This window comes from Muntiacus reevesi, chromosome 13 (genome assembly GCF_963930625.1).
Source record: "Muntiacus reevesi chromosome 13, mMunRee1.1, whole genome shotgun sequence".
In the NCBI taxonomy this organism is placed as follows: Eukaryota; Metazoa; Chordata; class Mammalia; order Artiodactyla; family Cervidae; genus Muntiacus; species Muntiacus reevesi.
In genome coordinates, this window is record NC_089261.1 from 7,385,925 (window position 1) to 7,411,620 (window position 25,696).

General features: G+C 53.0%; 2 protein-coding genes across 2 annotated transcripts; one reads left to right on the top strand and one right to left on the bottom strand.

Moving 5' to 3' along the window:
- Window positions 1–1,890: 1,890 nt before the first annotated feature.
- Window positions 1,891–7,589, bottom strand: CRYBA4 (crystallin beta A4). The gene is made up of 6 exons (XM_065904857.1): window positions 7,569–7,589; window positions 6,946–6,996; window positions 5,939–6,057; window positions 4,633–4,774; window positions 2,416–2,558; window positions 1,891–2,038 (listed from the first exon to the last, which is right to left on the bottom strand). Exons 1-6 carry the CDS (start codon window positions 7,587–7,589, stop codon window positions 1,891–1,893), a joined length of 624 nt encoding a protein of 207 aa, XP_065760929.1.
- Window positions 7,590–11,087: 3,498 nt separating this feature from the next.
- Window positions 11,088–24,191, top strand: CRYBB1 (crystallin beta B1). The gene is made up of 6 exons (XM_065904613.1): window positions 11,088–11,189; window positions 12,806–12,985; window positions 14,843–14,961; window positions 19,157–19,289; window positions 21,892–22,034; window positions 23,934–24,191. The coding sequence occupies exons 1-6, from the start codon at window positions 11,109–11,111 to the stop codon at window positions 24,115–24,117; spliced, it is 840 nt and encodes a 279-aa protein (XP_065760685.1). The 5' UTR covers window positions 11,088–11,108; the 3' UTR covers window positions 24,118–24,191.
- Window positions 24,192–25,696: the final 1,505 nt, after the last annotated feature.

The window sequence follows — 25,696 nt, forward strand, 5'->3', positions numbered from 1 at the left end:
AAGGTGTTAAATGTGACTCCAGGGTAGTATGCGTGAGAAAGAACTGGGGAGAGAAAAAAGGAAGGTATGAAGCTTTAGGGGAGAGGACTGGCTCCCTCCATGCATGGCTTTAAAAATAACACACGCTTAGGACAGTTTGTTGGGAAGAGAGCAACCTGAACGTGCACCTGAGTTTGGTGGGAGAACGGATACCTGTATATGTATGACCGAGTCCCTTAGGACTGCCCACCTGGAACTATCACATTGTTAATCTACTACATCCCAATATAAAATAAAACATTTAAAAATAAATAAATGTACGTGCACCTTCCCTGGTAACTCAGCAGGTAACGAATCCTCCTGCCACGCCAGAGACCTAGGTTCGATCCCTGGGTTGGGAAGATCCACTGGAGAAAGGATAGGCTATGCAGTCCAGAATTCTGGCCTGCAGAATTCCATGGACTGTATAGTCCATGGGGTCGCCAAGAATCGGACACAACTAAGTGACTTTCACTTTCAGTAAACAGCAGCTAGGTTCTTGAAGGAAAAAAAATCAGGAGACAAAAATGAACAAAACTAAAGATAGAAGCAGATAAAGCCCAAATCATTGTAGGAGATATTTACAGCCCTTTCTGAGTGATTGATTAAAAGAAAAAACAAAACTAATTTTGAAACAATTGGCAAGGATATAGAAAAATCCTATCAAAGTTGTGAACCAACTTGACCTAGTCCACATTTATAGAACACTATACCTAACGATGGCAAGATTTTAAAGTTTTCAAGTCTATCAGAAATAGACCATAATCTGGGCCATGAAATAAGTTTCATTAGAATATTGACATCTTGAGTATGTTCTCTGATCACAATTAACAAACCAATAACAATAAAATATGTAGGAAATCCCTAATATTCAGATAGCATATCCCTAAGTAACCCATGGATCAAAGAAGAACTCATAAGGGAGACGGGAAAATATCAAACTGAGTGACAATGGAAACACATCAAATCACAATTCCCGAGAAGCAGGTAATGCAGTGGTCGTAGGGAGAGTCTTAACTCTGACTATATGGGCGAGCGTGCGCGGGTGCGTGCTAAGTCGCTTCAGCAGCGTCTGACTCTTCTCAAACCCATGGACTGCAGCCCGCCAGGCTCCTCTGCCCACGGGATTCTCCAGGCAAGAATACAGGAGTGGGTTGCCGTGCCCTCCTCCAGAGAGCCTCGCCACCCAGAGATCCAACCTGAGGCTCCTGCATCGCAGGCAGATCCTTTACCGCTGAGCCACCCGGGAAGGTTCACTATGTGGTGTGTGTGAGTTAGTCACTCAGCCGTGTCTGACTCTGCGACGCTGGGCCGTAGCCCGCCAGGCTCCTCCGTCCCTGAGATTCTCCAGGCAAGAATACTGGAGTGGGTGGGTAGCCATTCCCTTCTCCGGGGATCTTCCCAACCCAGGGATGGAACCCAGGTCTCCTGCACTGTGGGCAGATTCCTTACCATCTGAGCCACCAGGGAAACCCATATGGGGGGAGGGGCCATAATTAATGACTCAAGGGTCTGCCTTTAAAAGCTAGACCACAGATGAATAAAGTAAACCCAAAATAATATAAGATGAAAACCAGGAAGGATAAGAGCAAAACTCAGTGAAATGAAACACAGACGAACGACCGAGAAAATCAACAAAGCTACCCTTGGATCCTCTGAAAGGATTCACAAAATGGAAAACCACAGGGTAACACTAGACCTTTTATTTTAGTATCACTTTTAGTTTTTCGTGCTGACTGTGCGTGGACTGGCCCACGGGGTTAACTGGGTGCATACGGGTGACGGGCCGGCAGAGGGGAGAGCAGGCAGCAGCGTCCGCGGTCCCTCTGTTGCAGACAAGCGCGCGTCCCCCGCTCAGCGCCGACCCCCTGCTCACTGCTGGATCCTTCGGATGCTCTGCACCTGGAAGGTCTGGGCGTGAGAGCCCCACTCCCGGAAGTGCTTATAGTCGCCTGAGTGGTGGTCACACTCGAGCACGTACTGAAAGCCTCGATAGCCAGGAAACTGGGAGCAGACCCAGCTGGAAAGGGGAAGGGGCAGACCGTTACCTTTCGAGAGGCACCAGCTTGGCGACCACAGCAGACCCAGGGGGCCCCGAGGCTGCGAGCACATGCCAGTCCCCCGGGCGCTCCTGCCCAGAACACGCCCTGCTCTGCCCGCCACTGGAATCTTTTTGATCATGCGCTTCCGCCTGCCAGCAACACCGCTCCAGCCCTTCTTTGCCTGGTCGACTTAAAATTTATCGTCCAGGTCTCAGCCCAATCTTCACTGCAAAGGGGGCGGTCTGACATCTCCTCCAGATTAGGCCATGGTCCCTCATTGGACCTTTGTAGGTTCCTCAGGAGGTGTCCCCCCGCCCACTCAACCTCCTCTCCGTCCCTGCCTCGATCCACTTACGCCCCCGAGTGGACGTGGAAGGAGCCCACTTCATTGCCATCCCAGCCCATGGCCTGGAGGGAGGGGTAGTCATCACTCAGCTCTCCTTTCCTGCCCAGGAAGTTCTCCTGCTCGAAGATGGTCAGCCTCGAGTCACGGTGGTTCTGCAGGCACAGGGAACAGAGTCGGAGCATCAGGGTGCCAGCCGGAAGCCCCAGCCGGCCCCAGCACCCCGGCTCTCGTCTCCAAAAACCAGCCTTCCTCACCAGCCCTCTGGAAGGACAATAAGGCAACAGGCACTGGAAACCTTACAAGAGACAAAAGCTTCCAGAAATTCACACAAAATAAACAAGGACAACAAGCCTTGGTGATAAAAGAAAAAAAGAAAAGAATCAAAAAAATCAATGTGACAGCCCGCAGCAGGGGATCAGGGAGTAAGCTGGAGTGTTACACTAGGGTTAAGAGAAGGGTGTGGAGATCTGGGTTCAAATCCTGGTTCTCCACATGTCAGCTGACTGAGCTTAAAAACATGCCCCACATATATACGGTGGAATATTACTCAGCCATTAAAAAGAAGGAAGTAATGCCATTTGCAGCAACACGAATGGACCTGGAGAGCGTCATACTGAGTGAAGTAAGTCAGACAGAGGAGGAAATGCAATGTAACATTCCTTATATGTGGAATCAAAGAAGAAACGATGCCAATGAACTTATCTTACAAAACAGGAAGAGACTCACAGACTTAGAGAACGAACTTCATGCTTGCCAGAGGGGAAAGACGGAGGGATGGGATCGTTAGGGAGTTTGGGGTGGACATGTACACACTGCCATATTCAAAATGGATAACCACCAAGGTCCTACTGTAGAGCACACGGAACTCTGCTCCATGTCCTGCGGCAGCCTGGATGGGAGGGGAGTTTAGGGGAGGATGGATCCATGTATATGTGTGGCCGAGTCCCTTCCTGTCCATCTGAAACTATGGCAACCTTGTTAAATCGGCTATACCCCAACACAAAATAAAAAGTTTAAACAGACAAAAAACCTGCCCCACAGCATTTCTGAGCCTGTTTCCTCATCTATAAAATGAAATTAACCACATCTACTTCTGCAGAACTCGTAAACCAGGAAAAGGCAGGGATCGCGTCTGGGGGAGTCCACGCAGGTCCCCACGCGGGCGCAGTGGCTGGGCTGTCTGTGGAGCAGTGAACAACCATAACACGGTTACCAGGCAGGTCACCATGGAAAATGTCACAGGTGAGATTTAATCACCCGAAGGGTGACCGGCATATATTTGCAGAGCGGGTAAGGCTGGTTTCCAAGCTTTAGGTTCATTATGATTCAGTTTGTATAACCAAATGATGTGCATACGTAGATATATAGCTATAGATGGTATAGATACACAGATCTAGACATTGATACGGACATCAATCACTGCAGATAGAATCTGTGGGTAGCACAGAAACCAAGGAAATCTCAAGTACTGATAACAGTAGGCTTCTATCTCAGAAGTGTGGGTATAAGTGACTTTTATTTTCTTATTCAGCCATATTGGGTTTTTCCCTGAACTTTAGGAGATAAATACATGTGCTGCAGTTATTTAAAATTCATTAAAATTGTTTTTGAAGGAGAAAAATACACCTTTTTGAGCCTCAGTTTTTTCACCTGTAAAACGGGGGTAATAGTACTCACCTCTACCCATACTCTGTAAACAGTAGCTAAAATATAAAATCAGGAACACTGACAATGAATTAGGAATAAGAAATAGGACCCTCCTTTCTCACGTCGCCCTGCCATCTCTGGTACCCAGCCTCTCCCAGTGGTCCCGGAGTCATGAAAAGAGAGACACAAGGACTTCTCTGGTGGTCCAGAGGTTAAGACTCCACGCTCCCAACACAGAGGGCGCAGGCTCAGTCCCCGATCAGGGCACTAAGATCCCAAAGGTCACACAGCATGGCCGGAAAAAGGAAAAGGACAGAAAACAGGAAGGAGTTCACATCACAACCAGAGTTCCGACGGGCGGAATGTCTGTGGTGGGCTCTGTCCATGTGTACATTTTTCTCCCCAGAACTTAAGTACTATGGCCCCATTTCAAGATGAAGACACTGAGGCTCGGAGAGGGGAGGGACTGCCACAGCTTGAAGCAGTGACACGAGCATCTGAACTCTGGACACCCAATTCCCAAGCCCCCCTGGAGGGGCTCAGCGCCCCACCCCCGCCCTCAAGGACCAGGGGACTCACGGCGCAGGCCACGGGCCGGAAGGAGGTCAGCCGCTCGGCGGGGTAGGACGTGTTGCCGCTCCAGGCGTCCCAGGATGGGTACTCGCCCCGCTCCAGCACATACTGCTGCCCTTGGAAGCCGGCGTGCTCAAAACCCACCCACCTGCCGGCAGAGGGGAGAGGGTGCGAGAGGTTAGGAGGCCCCGACCCTGAGTTCTAGGCCAGTGGTTGTCATGCAGGGGTGACTATGGCCCCCACCCCACCCAAGGAGGCAGTGAAAATGTCTGCAGGCATTGTTAGTTGTCTTGCTGGGAGTCAGGAGGAGAGAGATTTGCAACTGGCATTTGTGAGTAGAGGCTGGGGACGCTGCTAAACGTCCTCCCATGCCCTGGGCAGCCCCCAGCACGGAATTACCTGACCCCAAACATCCACAGTGCCGACGTGGAGAAGCCCACTGCCCCACTGTGCATCCTGCCCCTTGCAGGTACCTGCCACCCTCGCACCTGTCCCCCTGGGCCACGTAGATGAGACTCAAGCATACGCTGACTTCAGCCTTGGCCATCTCATTCATCTCCGTCTCTCTTTTTAATTTTTTCAAATTTATTTTATGTTTGGCTGCGCTGGGTCTCCGCTGCTGCTGCGGGCTTTTCTCTAGTTGCAGAGGGCAGGAGCGGCCTCTAGTTGCGGTGTGCAGGCTCCTTATTGCGGTGGCTTCTCTTGTTTTGGAGCACAGGCCCTAGGGCGTGGGCTTCAGTAGTTGTGGCCCGTGGACTTAGCTACCTCAAAGCATGTGGAATCTTCCCCAATCAGGGATCGAACTCCTATCTCCCGCCTTCACAGGCAGATTCTTTACCACTGGACCACCAGGGAAGTCCTCTCTCTCCCTCTTTTTAAATAAAACATATCTCATGCTCAGACCTCAGTCAGGCAGCAACGGTTAACTAAAAATTACTAGCATTATTTTTCACTGTATTTCTAGTTACCTTCCACTCTTGGTGAGTGATATTGACTGTTGATTTGTGCCTAACAGGGACATTTCAGACCCAACACTGGATTCTGAAGGTCTGCCCCCACAAGGCTGCCTCATACAGTGGGCAGACCCTGTGTGAATGGCGCCCCTCCCCAGCGCAGCTACATTTGGGCAGTGCACAACCCGTGCAACCTTACGCTGCCATCCTTTATGCTCCCCAGCATCTCAGACCCACGGAGGCACACCAGTACAGTTAGAGCCTGGGAAGATAGGACCTAGAATGCCTATAAGTCCCAGCGCCCCTCTCTAGACACCTTCCTGTCTCCCCAACCCCAGCTCTGATCCCCCTGGACTCACGCGCCACTCAGCACTTTCAAAGATCGAACAGTCTCGAAGCCAAGCTCCAGCACGCTGGGGCACTCAGCCGTGAACTCATGCCGCCGGCCCTGGAAGCCCTCCTCATCCCACACCACGATCTATGCCGGAGAGAAAAGGTGGGGACCCACATCAGAGTACTGGGCAGCTGGGGGGAATGCGGGGCGGTGAGGGGTTAGGGATGCACCCCAGGACTCAGTGTGGGGCAGCCCAGGTAATGCTGGGACGGCAAACTCAGATGCCTCCAGGGTCCAGGGAGGGGACGGTGAGAGCTGAGACCCCGGGAGCACAGGCCCTGCTCAGCGCCACCTATTGCTGCCACATGGTAATGCAACCAACAGCCCAATTTCCCCAAGTCAACCCCTCTTCCAGAACTTCTCTGTGAACTCTCCCGGTCTTCAAACGCTGAAGACAAATTCAGAGGTTTTAGGTTTTTTTTTTTTTTTTTTTTTAACACAGAGGAAACCAAAGGAATCATGCCCAGAGACTGTGCAACATCACCAGTTTGCCTTTTCTGCCAGTAATAGTGATGTTGGTTCCTCAGTCGAGTCCTACTCTTTGTGATTCCATGGACTGTAGCCCGCCAGGCTCCTCCGTCCATGGGATTCTCCAGGCAAGAATACTGGAGTGGGTTGCCATTCCCTTCTCCAGGGGATCTTCCCAACCCAGGATCGGACCCGGGTCTCCTGCGTTCCAGGCAGACTCTTCACTGTTTGAACTACAGGGAAGACCTGTCGCTTTCTGCCAGAGAGATGGTTAAATTCGAGGACCAGAAGTCCCAAGTTCAAATCAAGAACCTCTGTGTGTGACCTTGGGCAAGACCCTCTCCCTCTCGGAGCCTCGACTACATCCTCCGTGAAATGGGCCCTCATTACTGCCCCGCTCCAGGGGTGCGGTGGGGATTCAGAGAAGGTGGGGCAGGGGTCCGCAGGACCTGGGCCTGACCTGTGTGTGCCCTCCCCCTCCCCAGACCCAGCGCCTCTCCCTACCTTCCAGTGTCCCGCCGACTTGGTGCACTGCAGAGACATGCCGCTCGTTTCCTAGGCGGCAGAAGAAGATGAGGAAGCTTCCACCCCGACTCTGCTCCCCTCCTTGAAGCTGAAGTCTGGTTTGGGCAGATGGGTACCCAGGTGGGGTCCAGAAGTGCCCAAGATGAAGGGCAAAGTGCGGCTTTGGGCAGTCTCCTCCTCCACTTTCCAATACCTTCTTTTCTTCCATCCTTTCTCTGTCTCAAAATGTACCCATTCCTCTACACCCCACTCTGTGCTGTTTTACCTACTCAGTAGGGGGAATTTCCGCGGCTGCGGGTGGGTGGATGCTGTGCCCCTGGCAAGCGCCAAGGTGATCAGCTTGAGAGCCTCCCAAAGACAGCACCTGACCCAGAAAGCAGGCTCTAAGAGCGGAAGTTGAGGCAGCAAGATTACAGGAATCATTTGGGTTTTAAACGGCGGTCGCAGGTACTGGTCTCGAGGTCTGGAGCCTGGTTCGATGAGGATGGCATTCGGGATGACTCAGTGGTATCCCCCCAGGACTGGGGACCAGGGACTCCCCTGCCTCCCAGGAGACTCACCCAGAGCTCGAATCCCACCCCTTCTCCAACCCAGGGACTTACCGAGACGGACCCAGAGAACATGCCAGACCCGGGAACGGCCGAGGTCAGGCTCTTATAGGCAGGGAGGAGAGAGGGCCCCTCGGGGGACAGAGCCCTGACTCAGCAAGTGAGTGACAGGAACAAAAGCCAGCCCTGCTTGTGGCTCGAATGGAGAGGTGTCAGCACCATTGGCCTCGGCTGGGAGGGAGAGCCCAGGGTGCCCCCTCGGGGATCACCCGTGAAGGAGGCAAGAGGAAGAAGGTCCACCCTGATCCAGCGATGGACCAAGAGTCCAAAAACCTCAGCCTTCCTAGCCGTGTGACCCGGGGCGGGTCCTCCCCCCTATTTCTTCCTGTAAAATGGAGCGAGGATGAACTGTAAAATGGCATGAGAGTATGTCACATGCGTGGCACAGGCATTCAACAAACACCCATCCCTTTCCCCTCTCCCAAGTCCCGTCTTCCTCAGCTGGGGGCAATCAGGGTGGACTTCATGGCAGAGGTGGCATTGAAACTCGGCTCTGAAGGTGTGGAGGATTTATAGCGGAGCGAGATGCTTTTGCTAGGCAAGAGCGCAGAGGTGGGAATCTGGGGCTGGTGGCCCGATGGGGCTGAAGGAGCGCAGAGGGACGCAGGCAGGACGGGTGGCTGGGTCAGGGCGTCCAGGGCCCACAAAGCCCAGAGAGGAGCCCAGCTGGCTCCGTGGACAGAGGAAGGCGCTGGTTGCCTGGACATGCTTTACAAACTGTGCCGCACCGCCCAACACCCGGGGCTTGGAGACGTCGCTCCGTGCACACGTCTCCCCCCACTCCCACCCTCTGAAATTGGCCCGAGAGGGACCTCTCACGGCAGAGGGAAGAGCGTGGGTGGAAACCAGATCCCTCCGGGTGAGCTGAGAAGGCAACACTAGTGCCCTCCTGGGCGGGTGACAGGCAGCCCTATCCAAGGTACAACTTGGACATCAGGTTGCCAGGAAGGTTAAAGGCCAAGGATGCAGCCTCCGTAGCCAGACGGCCCGGGTTTGTGTCCCACTCTTGGTGGCTGGGTAACCTTGAGCCTGTTACTTCGTCTCTCCGAGCCTCAGTTTCCTCATATGTAAATTGGGTATACAGGTAAACTGGGTTCAGCCTCAGAGATGAGGTATTGTGAGGGGAAACATGAATTATACACGAACAGCATCGCTCTTCTGGAACTGCTCCTGGAACCTGACATTCACCACGTGTCTCCATGGTCACTGGCATCACTGCGGCTAATTTAAAAAAATTACTATTGACACATTTGCACTTCCATGATTATTGCAGCATTATGCACAATAGCCAGGATGTGAAAATAACCTAACTATCCATCAGTAGTGGATAACTGAAATAACCTAATTACCCATTCACTCTTTATCCAATGAGTGGATAAAAAAGATGTGATATGTAGACATATAATGGAATATTATTCAGCCTTGAGAAAGAAGAAAACCCTGCCGTTCTTGACAACACGGATAGACCTCCGAAGGCGTTATGCTAAGTGAAATAAATCAGAGAAAGACAAACACTGTGTGATCTCACTTACATATGGAACCATAAAAAGACAAAATCAGGGAAGTTGCTGATTTTGAGGGTACCGGGAGCTGGGAGGTGGAGGAGACAGGGAGACAATGCTCACAGATCATAAACTTCCAGTTATAAGGTTAACGAGTTTGGGGAAATAATGTACAGCACGGTGATTATAGCTAATAATGTAATGCATACTCAAATGCTGCTTAGGGAACAGATCTTACCTGTTCTCCCCACAAGAACACAAATAGTAACTGTGTGAAGGCAGGGAGGTGGCAATCACTTTGCAATTTGTAAATGTATCAAGTCAACATACAACACACCTTTACCCTCTGTTGGTTGCCAGTTATATTTCAGTAAAGCTGGGGGAAATGATTCCTCTTAAATGTCTATTAAATACTTAATGATTAGGCTTAATTACTTGAAAATACTTGCATGAAAGCAAGAGGGCATGGCTTTTAAGAGCTTGGGTTCAGGAGTTCAAAACACGTGACTTCCAATTCCGTTTTACAGATGAGGAAATGGGCTGAGAGAGGGTGAAGGGATTTGCTTCGGTTTCCTCATCTGCGAAGAGGACCGATCCCAGCGCCCCCACCGAAACAATGAGGATTACAGGAAGCACGTCCGTCAGAGGCTCAGAGTGGAGCCGCCCAGGATGGGGGGTAGGAGAGGGGGGCATGGGAGGGGCCCCCCACCTCCGCCCGCACTGTTTGGCTGACCACCCATTGCCATTGGGGACACGGAACTGCCCCAGACGTCTTGGCCTCGAAGCCCAGACCTGTGGGTGGCCCCCACCACAGGCATCTTGGCCCCCGTTCCAGTGGCTGCCCCGTCCTGCGGTTGCTGCCCACCCCCAACCAAGGCCTTGGCCCAGGATGAAAGGCTGCGGGGAGAGGGAGGAGACTGGGAAGGGAGGGGATGCGAGGTGGGGGGTGGGCAGACGGCGGAGCTGCCCATGGGCCACGCTGATCGCAAGGCGGAACTGGGCTCCGTGGGGAGTCTGGGACCCTGGACCCCCACAGAAGAAACAAGAACCTCAGGAGAATCCCATTCTCCCCCAGCCCATCACCAGCACCAGGGGTCAGGGAGGCAGATTGCAGGCCGGCATGACCCGGCAGCACCCCGCAGTCCCCCAGCCCTGGCTCGATTGTCAACTCATCCCGTGTGGCCGTGTGGAAACCCATGGTTCACCCCCGGGCCTCGGTTTCTCCAAGTATGAAATGAGGAGATTGGATGAGGAGATTTCTGGCATCTGTTCCCTTGTTCCGACTCTTTGTTGCTCTGTTTGACATCTGTCTCTGTCTGTCTGTCCATCTCTGTTGCCATCACCCTTCCGTATTTCCGTCTGCATCATCCCTCTTTCTCTGTCACTCTCCACTTGCCCAACCCGAGTCCCTGTTCTCTCTCCCAGCTGGTTTCCCCGGCTCCCCCTGCACCCAGCCCATTCCTGACTCTGATCTCTCTGCGCCTTAGTTTTGCTCATCTGCCAAATGGGTATAATGAAAGTGCCCATAAGGTGGATTGTCCTGGGGACTGACCCAGATGGCAGGGGTAATGCGTTAGTGCTACACCTTGTCCCCTGCCTTCCTGTGAGGCAACCCCACAGGGACACCTGAGCCACTTGCAACCGCAGACGCAGGGGCCCCAAGGGGTAGACTTTGCTAAGGCCACGTGGCGCAGACTGGCTGAGCCTGGATTCAAACCCAGGTCTCCAACCGACCTTCTGGAGGCTCCCCCTTTCCCTGGATTGGCAGCTAGTGGGACCCATCACAAGCCCATCCCCAACGGGTGTTTGTGAGAGCGGCTTCGGGGCAGGGGCCCGGCAGAGGCAAGGCCATGTGGCTGCTGGCCAGGGTTTCTGCTGTGCGTGCCGGGCTCACAATGGAAAGTGCTGCCCTCCGCAGGAACCCAGCAGGGCCAGGGCTCCGAGGCCCCCCCGACTCTCTGCCCGGGGCCTGCTGAGCCAGCTACCGCTTTGTGCCACAGAAGACAGGATCTGGTGTCTGCCAGACTATAAAATGGGGGGTCGGCCCCTGGTCACCCACTGCACCAAGCCTGCCCGCCTGCCTGTCCTCCAGCAGCAAATAGCAGGGCCCCAGGTAAGAGGGGACCCACCCTCGGCCAAGAGCCCCAGGGGAGGGGAGGGGAGTGAGCAAGGGAGACAGAGCAGGAATAGAGAGTCAGACAGAAGGGGGTCATCAGGAGCCAGGTGGGGAGAGAGAGGGGGCAGAGAGAGGAAGAGAGGGAGGGAAGAAAAGAAAGAGAAGGAAGAGACCAGATGGGTGCAGAGGTATAAACAGGGCAAGACACTGGGGCAGAGAGAAGCGGAAAGAGACAGAAGGGCAGGCACAGAGAGGAGGGGAAAACCGGGAAAACAGGGGGAGGGGGAGGGGAGGAGGAAGGGCGCGACGCATAGAGAGAGGGATTGGGGTGGGGGGCAGGGGATGCGGAAGGCAAGAGCACCTCTCCAGGGAGGAGGGAACCCAGTGGCCCCCAGGGGCCTGTTGATATTCAGAGCCTGACTTTGGGGGCGGGGCGGGCAGGGGGCGGGGTAAGCAGGAGCCTGGAAGCCACAGATGTGGCCCAGCTGTCTGGCCTCCCCACGGTGGGCAGAGCACCCAGGGTCATGACAGCCTTTCTCAAGAGCGGCCCAGGGAGGGGTCTGCTTGCCCCAAGCTAGCTCTTCTTCACAGAAAGTATTCAGGAAGCTGCGGCCAGGGACTCTTGATCTGAGCTGTTACGGGGGTTCCTGGAGTCCCTGGGAATGAACGGTCTCCAAAGTTAAAGGGGGCATTTCCCCCCCTCCGGGGACAAAGACAAGGCGTTCTCCAAACACTCAAGGCGCCCAGACCCCAAAGTAAGGAGGAACCTCTGGAACTGACCAACGGTCTCTCCACCCGACGCCCACACGGCCACAGCCCTTCTTTTAGAACCCTGACAGGCGTCTCCTGAGCCTCCCGTGTCAGAAGCCTCCCGCAGCCCAGGCCTGTGTCTGCACCCACACACCCGTTCCCAGGCAATGCCAGAGACACTGTTTCAGAAAAAAGAGAGGGGAAGAGGCATTCATGCAGTCTCCGGACAGGTGTTAAGTGAGCATCTCCTATGTGCCAAGTGCTGAGCCAGGCACCGAGGGTGGAAGGATGAGTCGATCAGAATAAGTAGGTGGCAAAGCCGCGTAGCTGGGTTTGTCTGCTGGCATTAAAACTGGAGTCCCCCCAGTTGGCAGCTGGGGGGCCGCTGGCAGGCCCTCTCCCCTCTCTGAGCCTCAGATTGCTACGAGGAGATCCGAGGTTATCCTGAGGGAAGGATGCGTTCATTCTTGAGGTTCCTATCTCCGGGGCTTCCCCAAGTGGGACATTCTTGCTATGAAATCTGCTGGTGCACATCGTAGCTGCCCTAAGCCAAGAAGCGTGCTAAGTGATGGGAGCGTGAGAGGTGACTCCAGGGGGTAGAGAGGAAGGACACGGCAGCCAGCGGGGCGCAGGCAGCTAGGAGTGAGGGGGTCCCCCCAGACGGGAAACCCTTGAAGGCCAAGGAGGAGATGGGGACAGACAGCTCTCCAGGCTTCCGTTTTAGAAGGAGAAAGAGAGGAGGTGAGTTTGGAGAAGGCTGAGCATACACGCGGATGGGGGGACGAGACGCAGGGAGGCAGCCTGGGGGTTGCCGGGCCGGTCTGAACCCGGGCCGAAGGGTTCTCTTGACAAAACTTCCGCAGGCGGCAACCATGTCTCAGCCCGCGGCCAAGGCCTCGGCCACCGCCGCCGTGAACCCGGGGCCCGACGGGAAGGGGAAGGCGGCCCCGCCCCCAGGCCCCGCCCCGGGCTCCGGCCCCGCCCCGGCCCCTGCCCAGCCGGCGCCCGCGGCCAAAGGGGACCTGCCTCCCGGCAGCTACAAGGTGAGCGCGGGCCTGGGGGCGGGGCGGTGGGGGGGGTGGGCTGCACCCCCGCGCCTGCGCGCCCCGCCCCGACCACGCCCCGCCCCGCCCCGCCCCGACCTCCGACCCCGCCCCCCGACCCCGCCCCTCCCCGCCTCTCCCTCCCCACCTGCCCCACCGCGGCCCCGCCAGGATGCCCAACAGGCTTGCACCTGCTTTCGAGTTTGTCGAAAGCAAGAAACAGAAGGAAAGAAAGCGGGCTGGCTTAGTTAGCATCAGGAAACAGCTGTCCCAGAAGGTCCTCTCGGGCAGAAGGCTTCCCTCGGCTCCTCCTGAAAAGTGTTTCCAAGCGGCCGGTCAAGCTGAAAGGGCTCCCGGAGAGCCAGGCATCCGGTCCCCTGGGACCGGGTTGGGTTGCACCCGCGGGTGTTCAGAACTGGGTCATGACACGCTGTCAGGCGGTCCACCCTCCCTGGCCGGTTTTTACTTATACGGTCCCTTATTTAATGGTTTAATTTCAATTTAATTTTTCATGAAAACAATACGCATCTGCAAACCCGCTAATTACACGAAAAGCCAGGACTTCGTAGACAGCCTCTATCTAATTCAAAGTGTCCCTTCCCCGCCCCTCCACTCCTCCTACGCGCCCCCCACACCCTCCCGGGAACCCACCTCCCTCCCCTGGGCGAGGGAACTGCCATCCTCACCCCGCCCCCTCACCTGCTTGCTTGCTGTTTTATGTGCTTTGATGCATTATTCCTTTAAAAGTATATATTTACACTTCATTTGTTTTTAACTTACTGAAACATACTGTATGTAACCGTTCCGGGGTTTTCATTTTTCTTTTGTACTTCCTATGAGATTTCTAGCAGCTGCTGATACTGCCGCGCATTGCTGTGGGTCATTTGTTGTGGCTGCGGTGTGATGTTTCAGAGGGTGTCCATCACTCCTGACGACCATGGGGTGGGTGCTAGCTGTGCTGTCATAAACAATGTGGTCAGGGTGTTCTTAGCCATGTCACCTGCAGGAGCTTCTCTTGGGCGGATAAGTGTAGGAGTGGAAGGGTTGGGTCATGGGTATGTTGAACCTCTCTCCCTTTTACAGCTGGGGAAACGGGCTGGGAGAAGGCACACGTTTGCCTCGGTTCAAGGGAATGGCATCGGTTGTCCCAGCTGGGGACCACGAGCAGACAAAAACCAAAATTGGATGCTTAGTGAGAGGAGGGTATTAACCCACATAAACACAGTGGCCCCTGCTTCTGGCCTCCCTTGTGGTTTGATGGGTAGACTTATGAATGTTTCCTGAGCATCAGCTCTGTGGCAGAAGCTGGGGCTGGGCGATACAGAAATAGATCCACCCCATTGGTCTTTGGAAGGGGTGAGTGAAAGGGGAGAGGGGTACCTAGAGACCCGGAAGCAAACCAGCAGTGACTGTGTGTGTGTTACCTGTGCTGCTGATGGGATGAGCACAGTGGGGGGGAGGGGCCACTCGACCAAGTTCACTCAGGGAAAGGGTATCAGGGAGGGCTTCCTGGAGGAGGTGACATCTGAACCTAGAACAGGACAGGGGACATGAACTCCCGGATTGGGGTGTGTGGTGGAGAGGGCATTCCAGGCAAAAGGAACAGCACAGATAAAGGCCTTGAAGGAATATCCATCAGTTCCTAAAGACGGTACAGATACTAAGTTCAGAAGTGGAGGGAACGCAGGACAGTGTTATTTCACAGACCTTGGCTCCCAGCAAGCTCTCGGGTGATCTGGGCACGGCCTGCTCTTCGGTACATAGGTACTTAATGCATGTTTGCCCTGGAGCCTCTCCGCTTTGGAGGTACTCCCCCCCTCACTCTGCTTCCTGGGTACGGGGGCTTCTCTCCTGCAGCTCGTGGTCTTTGAGCAGGAGAACTTCCAGGGCCGGCGGGTGGAATTCTCCGGGGAGTGCTTGAACCTGGGAGACCGTGGCTTCGAACGAGTGCGCAGCCTCATTGTCACCTCCGGACCGTGAGTGTTTGGGCGGGGGAGGGGCACTTCCACAGCCTTAGTAAAATAGGAATACTGAAACAACCATAGCTGCCCTTTACTGCCTTCCCCTGTGCTAGCAGGGCCGCACAGGGTCATCCCTCAGTACCCTCCACGGACTGGTTCCAGGACCCCCAGCAGATACTGAAATCTGCCAGTGCTCAAGTACCTGGTATAAGATGGCATAGTCCAGCCTGACCTCTGCATTCACAGATGCAGGACCCTCTGTACTGGGGCCAACTGTGTATTATTTCTAGGGCTTGTTTCAAACCCAAGAGGGAGGAAAGGGAGGTATGATTCTCCTTCCCATTTTACAGATGAGGAAACTGAAGCTCAGAGAGGTGATCTGATAAGCTTAAGGTCACACTGACAATAAGGCATGATTCCAGGCTCTAAAGAAATGTTGTTTCTGCAGCAGAACCCATCACTGATGGCAGGAGGAGGGCAAAGGGCCGGGTGTCCACTAGCTGGCCCCTCTCCTGGGCAGCTTGTAGTCTTTAGGATAGTAATGGCCTTCTGTTGAGTACCCAGGAGGTACTTCTGGGCACCTACTGAGGACTCTACCTAGATGATCCTACAGTGTTGAGTGGGGGAGGGGTGGCTCCTAATTCCCATTTGACGGATGGGGAAACCAAGGCTCAAAGGGTGAGTGGCAGAGCCTGGGTTTGACTCAGGTTGACAAGTTTCACTCACAGTGCTTATATCATCCTGCTCCACAGGCTGCCCCTGACTCTCTGGGCCTAAGGCAGGAATAACTGTCCCTTGGATATAGTGGTTGTGCCAACTTCAACCCCTGTGGACTACGCTCAGGGCACAGGCCCAACCGCTGGACAAGACACACTGGGCCCGTTTGCCTCCTCTCTCCAGCCAAAAAGCCCCCAAGGGGTGTGATCAGCCTGTACGCCCAGCATCCTGGGGCTCTGGGTGGTACAGAGGGCAGAGATAGGCTTTGAGGTCAGACAGGCCTGGGTGTGAGTCCCAACTCTCCTGTTTACCTTGTAAAGTGTCTGAGCCTCAGTTTCCTCATCTCTGAAATGGGCAGAGTAATGGTCCCCACTCCCTCCTGCTAGATTGTCCTCAAGTCTGAAGACAATAATGCAGCATGGGACTGGCATTCTGTGGGTGCCCAGACGTTAGCTGGTGGTCACGAAGATTATTGCCGCTTCCTGATGCTCTGTGTGTTTAGCCATGTTACTGTGGGCCGGGGTAGGCTGGTAACCTCAGCCCCACCCACAGAGTCAAAGCCCAGCTGAGAAGAGGAGCTGCCGGATGTGGCCAGTTTGGGTTTTCAGGCTTTTTTCATTATCAGTGACTCAAACCCAGAGTATTTCTCCTCCAACAAAGATGCAGCTGGTCTTTGGTGTGTGCTCTGGGACTGCGACTGGTGGGAGAGATAAGGTCCTGTGTCCCAGGACCTTGGGCCCATGTCAGGACCAGCAGGGCCCTGGGAGAAACAGTGGTGGAGAAAGCGATGGAGGGGATGGGGTGGGCAGGGGAGGGGAGGAGAGGTGTGCCCTCACATAGGTGGGGAGGGGAGGCAAGCCCGCCTGAAACCTAGGAGGCGTCAGCAGACACCCGCCACCACCACCGTGTGACTTTAGACTGGTGACTTAGCCCCTCTGAGCCGCAGTTTCCCATATCTGTGAATTGAGATTCCTGCCCTACCTCTCTCCTTGCTCATATGAGCCACAGGAGATGAGAAAAGGCACTAATATAGACAACTCCTCACTCATATACCAGGTCCTCACTGGGCACTGTGCCTCCTGAATAAGACAGTTTTAGGAGAGGGTTTCAGGGTGGCAAGACCACATCAGTGTCTGTCTTCCCATAAGCTCAGATCTCCAGCTTCCCTTCCTCTTTAATCATGAATGATCTTGCTGCTTGTGTTTTCGCTTTAGACCCTCATCACCTCCTGACAAGGTAGATGCAATCCTTTCTTCTCCTTGACGGAGGCTTAATGAGCTAAAGTGACTTGCCCAGAGTCACACAGAAAATAAATGGCTAAACTGGGATTAGAACTGGGGTCTGTCTGTTGCCAAAATCTGTCCTCTTAACTCTTGCATGGCTCCATCTTCCAAGGCTCCCACTCATCCATCTACAGGCTTCCCATGCACCCACTCATCCATCTACAGATTAGTTCATCCATCCATCTATATGTTCATTCTCCATCCATTTATTTATCCCTCTATTCAGCACTCCCTCCATCCATCCATTCTCCATCATGCATCCAGCCAGCCATCCTCCATACATCCATAGATCTAGCCATCTACCCGGCTACCTACCTGTCCATCCACCCATCTGCCCGTTCATTCAACCATCAGTTCCTCCATCCATCCATCCATCCACCTGCCCATCCATCTGCCATCCTTTTCTCATATATTCTAGCCTCTGTGGGGCTGAAGCAGATTCACCTCTATTCTGGAAGAATAAATCTGCATCATCACTTCTGTCACTCTGCTGTGTGGGTTGGCGCCTTCCTCAGATGAGACCTGAGGCTCCTTGGACACATTCTATTTCAGTCCGTGGTAGTAGCCTCCCCTGCCCCCATCTTCCCCCTCTCATTCTGGGTAGAGGAGCGTCCCAGCCCCCATCAGGGAGATGAGACTAATGTCAGCATCCCCCAGCCCTCTCTTGTTCCCTGAGAACTCCGGAACACAGTGAGGAAAGTTTAAGGGGCTCCTTCATCACAGCCTTCTCATCTATGAAATGGGCATCATCTTATCTCCCCCAGAATCCCTGATCCTTTTAACAAAAGCTCACTTCCCTTCCTCAATCAGGCTGCGCTGAGAAAGCCCCCATCCGACGTCAAGCTTGTAATTGGCCCTTTTAGAGAACTGAACACCTACATGTGCACAATCACATGTAATTCTCATAGGTATCTGAGAGGCAAATATTACTCTCATTTCCCCTTCCACTGCCCCTGTTCTGATTACTGTATTCTGTGTGCTAGGCCAGTCTTCATCAAACATGATTCAAGCACCTGTATCAATTTTTCCCTACCCCCATACCTCCAGGAATATTATTTGTTTAATATGCTTATTTGATTTTTTAAAATAATGTCTATTTATTTGCCTGCCCTGGGCCTTAGTTGTGGCACGTAGGATCTTTTAGCTTTGGCATGCAAACTCTTAGTTGCAGCCTGTGGGGTCTAGTTCCCCGGCCAAGGATCAAACCCGGGTCCCCTACGTTGGGAGCGTGGAGTCTTAGCCACTGGACCACCAGGGAAGTCCCTACTTCATTTTAAAATGACCCTTTTTTGACACAAATAAATATATATCAAAAGAACTTTTTGCATCATTTTTACAAATGGAAAGATAGTATCACCTGCGTAAGTAAAAGGTTTCTGTGGAAAAGATTCCTACTGTGAACACAGTATAATAGCCTGCTGAAGGCTCTGGTTGGTGTCCTGTTCTTCCTTATCCAAAGATAAATTATTGTTGTTGTTCAGTCACTAAGTCATGCCCCACTCTTTGCGACTCCATGGACTGCAGCACGCCAGGGTCCTCGGTCCTTCACTGTCTTCTGGAGTTGACTCAAATTCCTGTCCATTGAGTCAGTGATGCTATCTAACCATCTCATCATCTTACCGCCCCCTTCTCCTTCTCCTCCTGCCCTCAATCTTTCCCAGCCTTAAGGTCTTTTCCAGCGAGTCAGTTCTTTGCATCTGGTGGTCAAAGTATTGGAGCTTCAGCTTCAGCACCAGTCCTTCCAATGAGTATTCAGGGTTGATTTCCTTTAGGATGGACTGGTTGTATCTCCTTGCAGTCCAAGGGACTTTCAAGAGTCTTTGGGGTTTTTTAAAAATGTTTTCTGATATGTTATTTCCCCCAAGTCCTCACAGTGCTAAAATTATGTGTAAATCCTACATCTCGGGAGATATTTGGCTTCTGTAATTATACACACCATCTCATTTAATCCTGCACCAACTTCAAGAAAATAGGCAAGTTAGATGAGGAAACCGAGGCGCAGAGAAGTGAAGCGTCTTGCCCATAGCCTCCCCGTCAGTCAGTGGGATCAGCCTGGGATCAACCTCTCCCCACCTCCAGCCTTGGGGCTGTGTTGCAAGGTAAAGATGGGAAGGCGAGTGGGGGGAGAGGGTTCTGCCCATGATGGCTTCTCCCCTCTGCCTCCGCCCCTCCTGACTCTCCCCACCCTGCCCACCTCTCTCCCCGTCCAGCTGGGTCGCCTTTGAGCAGTCCAACTTCCGGGGGGAGATGTTCGTCCTGGAGAAAGGCGAGTACCCGCGCTGGGACACGTGGTCCAGCAGCTACCGCAGCGACCGGCTCATGTCCTTCCGGCCCGTCCGGATGGTGAGTGGCCCGTGGGCCGGGCTCGGGACGGGGGAGGATTCTGGGGAGGGCAGGAGCAAGCCTGGGGTGTGACGGCCGGACAGCCACGGCGTCAGATGAGCAGGAGAAGTGAAGGAGGAATGCGGGGCGGTGACCTCCGAGCTCATCCAGGGGCAGAGGCTCTATGCTGGTCACTTCACGAGGCACCCGTGATACCCTCATCACCAGGGGCCCAGGGCTCTGGAAGCCGGTTTTGTTGTTAAATGTAGTTTCATTTCTTTCTCTTTGGCTTTGCTGGGTTTCCATTTGCCCGCAGGCTTTTCTCTGGTTGCGGAGAGCGGGGGCTGCCCTTCGTCTCAGCGCACAAGCTGCTCTCTAGTTGTGACTTCTCTCCTGGAGCGCAGGCTCCAGGGGACAGAGGCTTCAGTCGTGGCAGCTCCCAGCCTCTATAGCGCAGGCTCAGCAGTGGGGGGGCTCGGGCTCAGCTGCTTCCGGGCATGTGGGGTCTCCCAGGTCAGGGATGGAGCCCGTGTCTCCTGCGCTGGCAGGCAGACTATCACTGAGCCTCCTGGGGAGTTTTGAAAAGTCTCAAAGCCCACCCAAAGCGCCAGACATGCAGGTTGAAGTTTACATGATGGCTGCAAAGAGGGATCTTGCAGAAAGGCACAGTGAACTCCCTGACAATAAGACTATACACTGAATTAGCCCCTTGGTAATGTTTAACCAAAGTAAGTAACATAACTTCAAGAAGATTCAAAGCTGAAATAGGTTGGAGTTATCCCCAAGCCATTCACAGGTATTTTTTTCAGAATTATGTTATCCCCAAGCCATTCACAGGTATTTTTTTCAGAATTATGTTGATGGCGATTCATTAACCAGCCACGTCTGCACTCACCAAGGTCAGTTTCTGATGGTGGTAACAACTTCTGCTTTCCGTGGTGGGAATTTTCGTAAAGAGTTTTCATGCATGCCCATTTGAGACTATCAGGTGCCCAGAGCCAGTTGTTTGGCCTCACCAGATCTATGTGAATGGGTTATCCAATCTGATCATGTTCTCAGAATCTGAGGCTGAATTATCAGCCTTAACAACGGACGCTTTGCGAGAATTCATGGATTCTTCTCCCAATCAATGGTCCTTATAAGGCAGTCTAGGTCAACATACAGTTGTTTGATACAGCAATCAGCTGGGCCACTTCCAGTAGCTTCTTGAGCTTTGCTGTGTCCAATATAGTAGCCACATGTGGCTCTTAAACATGAGAATCTTGGCTAGTCTGAATGGAGATGTGTGACATGCATGGCAAGCTTTGAATACATAGCAAAAACGAAAAAATAAGAATGTAAAATACCTCATTAGGGACTCCCCTGGTGGCCCAGTGGTTAAGACTTCACACTTCCAACTCAGGGGCGCTGGTTCAATCCCTGGTCTGGGAACTAAGATCCCACATGCCACATGGCACAACCAAAAAAATTTTTTAAAAGACCTCATTAGTATTGCTGTGTTGTCTGCCTATTGAAATTAGCATAATTTAGACATATTTGCTTAAATAAAATATATAATTAGAAAAAAGTCCCAATGCCAGGACCCCACTCCAGACCAACTGAATCCAGATCTCTGGGGCTCATTCGCAGGCACTGGTTTCTTTCCATGCCTCTGAGGTCTCTGGGTAGCCAGGACTAAGAGCCACTGGTCTAGTCCCTTCCCTGTAGCCCTGCCACTGTCCTGTGTGGCCCATTTTCTCTCTTACCTCCAACTTTCTCCCAGCTGGCTTCCCTGGGTCCTTTCCAGCCCTCTCTCCTGGGATGTTAGAGGGATCTCTGTCTCGACCTTCCCCCACATGCAGTCATTCATTCCACCACAGACACGTGGATGTGTTTCTGCCAGGCTCTGTCGTAGGCTCTGGATGTGCAAGTGTGCCTGCCCCCGTGGGAGGCAGCTATTGAAAACCTAATCACAGAAGTCCACCTGTAACGGCAAACAGCCGTGGTGCTTACTGCACGGGGCCATGCAGCGCGTGCTCAGAGAGGGGAAGAGGAAACCGAGGCTCTGGTGTTGGGGAAGAGGAGGGGTGGGAGTGGCTGGGGGTGATCTGAGGAGAGAGCTCCCAAAGGATGGGCGCCGAGTCAGCCGTGGGCACAGCCTTCCGGGGGACGGTGGGGGCAGGGTTCCTGGAGTGAAGACGGGCTGGGTGGAACAAGGAGCTAAAAGGGGGGACTGGTGTGGCTGCAGCAGAAGCAGTGGCGGGGAGCAGGATGCAAGAGGGGATGGGAGCAGGGACACGCTTCTCTGGAGGGTTCTGCCCCTGGCTGGCTGTGTGACGCCCGTCAAGAAGCTTAACGTCTCTGAGCCTCTGCACCCCTGATCAGCGTAATAAAAATATTGAGTAAATTTGTCTGGAGCACTTGGTGTATGCCAGGCATCATGCTAAGTGTTCTCTATGGATTAGCTCAGTGAAGTAGAGGCTGACATCCTCATATTTCCGGATGAGAAGGGCGCTTCGAAGCTGGATCTTGACAATCCGGGGTCAGTCCCGTGATGGCCTGAGCAGGCTCAGCTCTCTCTCTCTCCACGCCCAGGAGGCCCCATTCACCCTTCACACCCCTGACCCCCTCTCTCCTTTCCCAGGACGCCCAGGAGCACAAGCTCTGCCTGTTCGAAGGGGCCAACTTCAAGGGCAACACCATGGAGATCCAGGAGGATGACGTGCCCAGCCTTTGGGTTTACGGCTTCTGTGACCGCGTGGGCAGTGTGAAGGTCTCCAGCGGAACGTAAGCCCTGCTCCTGTGGGCCCTCACCCCCTGCTTCATTTCAAGCTCAGGCAGGCTGGGAGGGCACCCCCCCACCCCCACCCCCACCCCGGGCCCGCCCGGACAGGATGCGACATCAGATGTGCAGGAAAGTCCGGAGGCCTGGATTCTGCCAAGAGAGTGTCATTGCCTTAGGGGGCGGGGGTGGAGTCATGTGTTGATGAATTACATGTTGGTGTAAACAACGCTAGCAATTGTCCTAAGAAGTGGGAAGATGGAGCGAGTAGGGGCTTCTAGCCCTGTGTTTGGGTTGGAGAAATAGTGAAGCGAGGAGGAGCAGAGTGGATGTGAGTAGACCAGTCTGTGTGGGTCAAGGAAACAGAAATATCCAGGGAGATTGGGGGGCATGAGCAGAGAGACATCTGAGAGGTGAGACTGTAACGAAAGGGCTTTGACCCTGTCACTGATGCTCTGTGACACCTGGGTGAGCCACAAGCCCTCTCGGAGTCTCAGTGTTGTCCTCTATACAATGGGCATATCAGAGGTCTTAATCCCAGAGGATTTTTCTGCTCTGAACTCTAGGATTTGAAGCTTTCGAAACAGAGGCCCCCACCCCCACCCCACGTCCGTGAGCACTCAGGGAAGGGCCGGATACCCAAAAGAGGTCACTTTATCCATAACCCTGCCTCCAAAGAACCATACGAGACACGAGACACCCCTGATCACTCGAGGCACGTGGAAAGCATCCAACTCTCCACCCCAGATGCTTTTCTGAGTTTCTATAACACCATCAGCGCTGTGGTCTTTTTCTTGCTTTTTTGTCCTTCCCTGAGACCCAGTATTCCAATATGTAAGCCATCTGAAATTTACCAAACATTGTCAATAAGTCAGGCTCTGTGCTCGGCACACAGCAGGAGGCAGAGGTGAAGAAGGCTTAGCTCCTACCTTCAGAGGCTTATTCATCTAGCAGGGAGATGTCAGTACACCTGTGAGATGATGTCCAGCAATAATAGATAAGAGATGGAGGTAAGAGGGAGAAGAAAGGTTTCTGGGACTGGGTTCTCTGCGCTGGAGTGGAGGGCAGGTCCAAGGTTTACCTGAGGAGGCTGGAACTTAAGCCAGACTTTGAAAGATGAGCAGGGGGTCTGAGAGAGACCTGGAAAGACCCTCCCAGCAGAGGCAATGGCATAATTAGAAATTAATCATGGATAATAACTTGTATTAAGTGCTTACAATGGACCGAGCACCATCCTAACTTCTTTCAATGAATAGTCATTGAGTCTTTACAGTACACCCATGAGGCAGGTTTGTCATCATCTCCATTTCACAGATAGCAAGCTGGGGTTCTAATAAGTCACCTACCTAGGAAATGGCAGAGCTAGGATTTGAACTGGCTGTCTGAACACACCAGAAGGTGTGTTCCCAGCCACTTCACACAAATTCACTTTCCAACAAAGAAAACTACTTTTTGAAACAAGAGTGCCCCTTCTTGTTGCTAACCAGTCCCCAAGCCCTGTCTTCACTCCCTTGGATCCTGTTCTCTGAGCTCCAGGTCATCACTTTCAGTGGAATGTATATTAGTTTCCCTACCATGTATCCGCAATCCACTTAGCAAAGTACTTTGATTCATTTTCCCCTTTGGCCCCCCAAACCCTCATAAACCAGCTCCCATGACCATCCCCGCTTCACTTAGAGGAGGAAGTCGAGATCTGTCAGAGAGGTGAGATCACTGCCCAGAGCCAGTAGGAAGGGGCCAAGCCCGCCCAGAGGAGCCCCGGGTGCCCCCAGCCAGCGAGGACAGGTGAGGGGTGGAGAGCAGGCTGCCGGGTTGGATGGAGGACCGGCTGGTCCAGGGGGGCATCCAGGTGCCAGGTAGTGAGACAGGCTGCCTCCACACCATCCTTCTTGCTTTCCCCCCAGCTGGGTCGGCTACCAGTATCCCGGCTACCGTGGGTACCAGTACCTCCTGGAGCCTGGCGACTTCCGGCACTGGAACGAGTGGGGGGCCTTCCAGCCACAGATGCAGGCCGTGCGCCGCCTGCGTGACCGGCAGTGGCATCGCGAAGGCTGCTTCCCCGTCCTGGCCGCCGAGCCGCCCAAGTGAGTCCACGCGCCGCTCGTGCGGCCCGCCCTGCTGCAGGCTTATCATCCCCACCTGCCCCATGCAAATAAAAATTCCTGAAGCCAAGCTGTCTCCTGGGTCTATGAACAGATGCAGGCCTCAGTGTTGGCACGCCACTTCCTCCATCTTGATAAGTATCGTAATAATCAAAACAGCAAGCACAGGACTTCCCTGGTGGACCAGTGGTTGAGACCACCTTGCAATGCAGAGGACGCGAGTTCAATCCTTGGTCAGGGAACTAAGATTCCACACGCTGTGGGGCAGCTGCACCCTCACACCTTGATTAGAGAGCCCATGCGCCACAGCAAAACATCCCACATGATATAACACAGATCACGCACGCTGCAGCTGAGACCTGATACAGCCAAATAAATCAAACAATTTTGTTTTAAGTTTAAAAAACCACAACTCAAAAAAACAAAAAACAAAAAAGAACCCAGCAAGTACCACTAAGTTCTTTGCATTCTCTTTGTATATCATTTGGACAACTCTTCAGTTCAGTTACTCAGTCGTGTCCGACTCTTTGTGACCCCATGGACCGCAACACACCAGGCCTCCCTGTCCATCACCAACTCCCTGAGTTTACTCAAACTCATGTCCATTGTGTCGGTGATGCCATCCAACTGTCTCATCCTCTGTCGTCCCCTTCTCCTCCCACCTTCAATCTTTCCCAGCCTCAGGGTCTTTTCAAATGAGTCAGTTCTTCGCATCAGGTGGCCAAAGTATTGGAGTTTCAGCATCAGCATTTGGATGACTCTAGGAGGCCAGTATTATATAATTATTCCTATTTAACAAGTGAGGAAATTGAAGGCCAGAGAGGGAAAGTGACTTGTCTAAGGTCACACAGCTGTCAAATCAAGATTTGAACCCAGTCAGGTTCCAGAGTCACAGTCTTAAAAAAAAAATCTGTGTTTTCAAATTCTACTCCTTCAGGTACTACTCTTCTGACTTTTTTTTTTTTTTTTGCCGTCTCTTCTTACCACCTGTTTTGTTACTTAACATTTTTGTTTAAATAGATAGCATTGTGTGCTTAAATGCATTGATTTGTAAGTAAAACTTGATAACACTACAGGATATGGAAAACTGGCATCCTATGCCATAGATAGGAAGCAGTCATTTAAGTAAATATAATGTAAAGAAGGCCAAGCATTGCGTTATCAGCAGACACCACTACTTGCTTAAGCTTTAGCCTGCAGCCTGCTCACTCTTTGATGAAATGGGTGATCAGCAAGTGTCAGAGGGAGGTCTGAAAGAAGCACTTGCCCAAACTGAGCTGTTTCTCTCTGATTTAATCAAACATGAGTCAAAAGAGGGTTATTTTCTTGTGTCCGATTTAGTCCTGGGTCCAAGTTCCACCTAGCATCATCTCTCCCGCTACAGACGGCACATGCCCCATGCTGGAAATCTACATCAGGCAGTATGACTCCTGGATCAACAAGTAGCTTTGACCGATGTTATGAATCATTAATCTCTGCGGGAAGCCTGGGGGATGTGTTGCCATGGATATCTTCCTGGAGGAGAGGGTATTTGAAGGGGGCCTTGAAGGATGAATCAGGAGCTT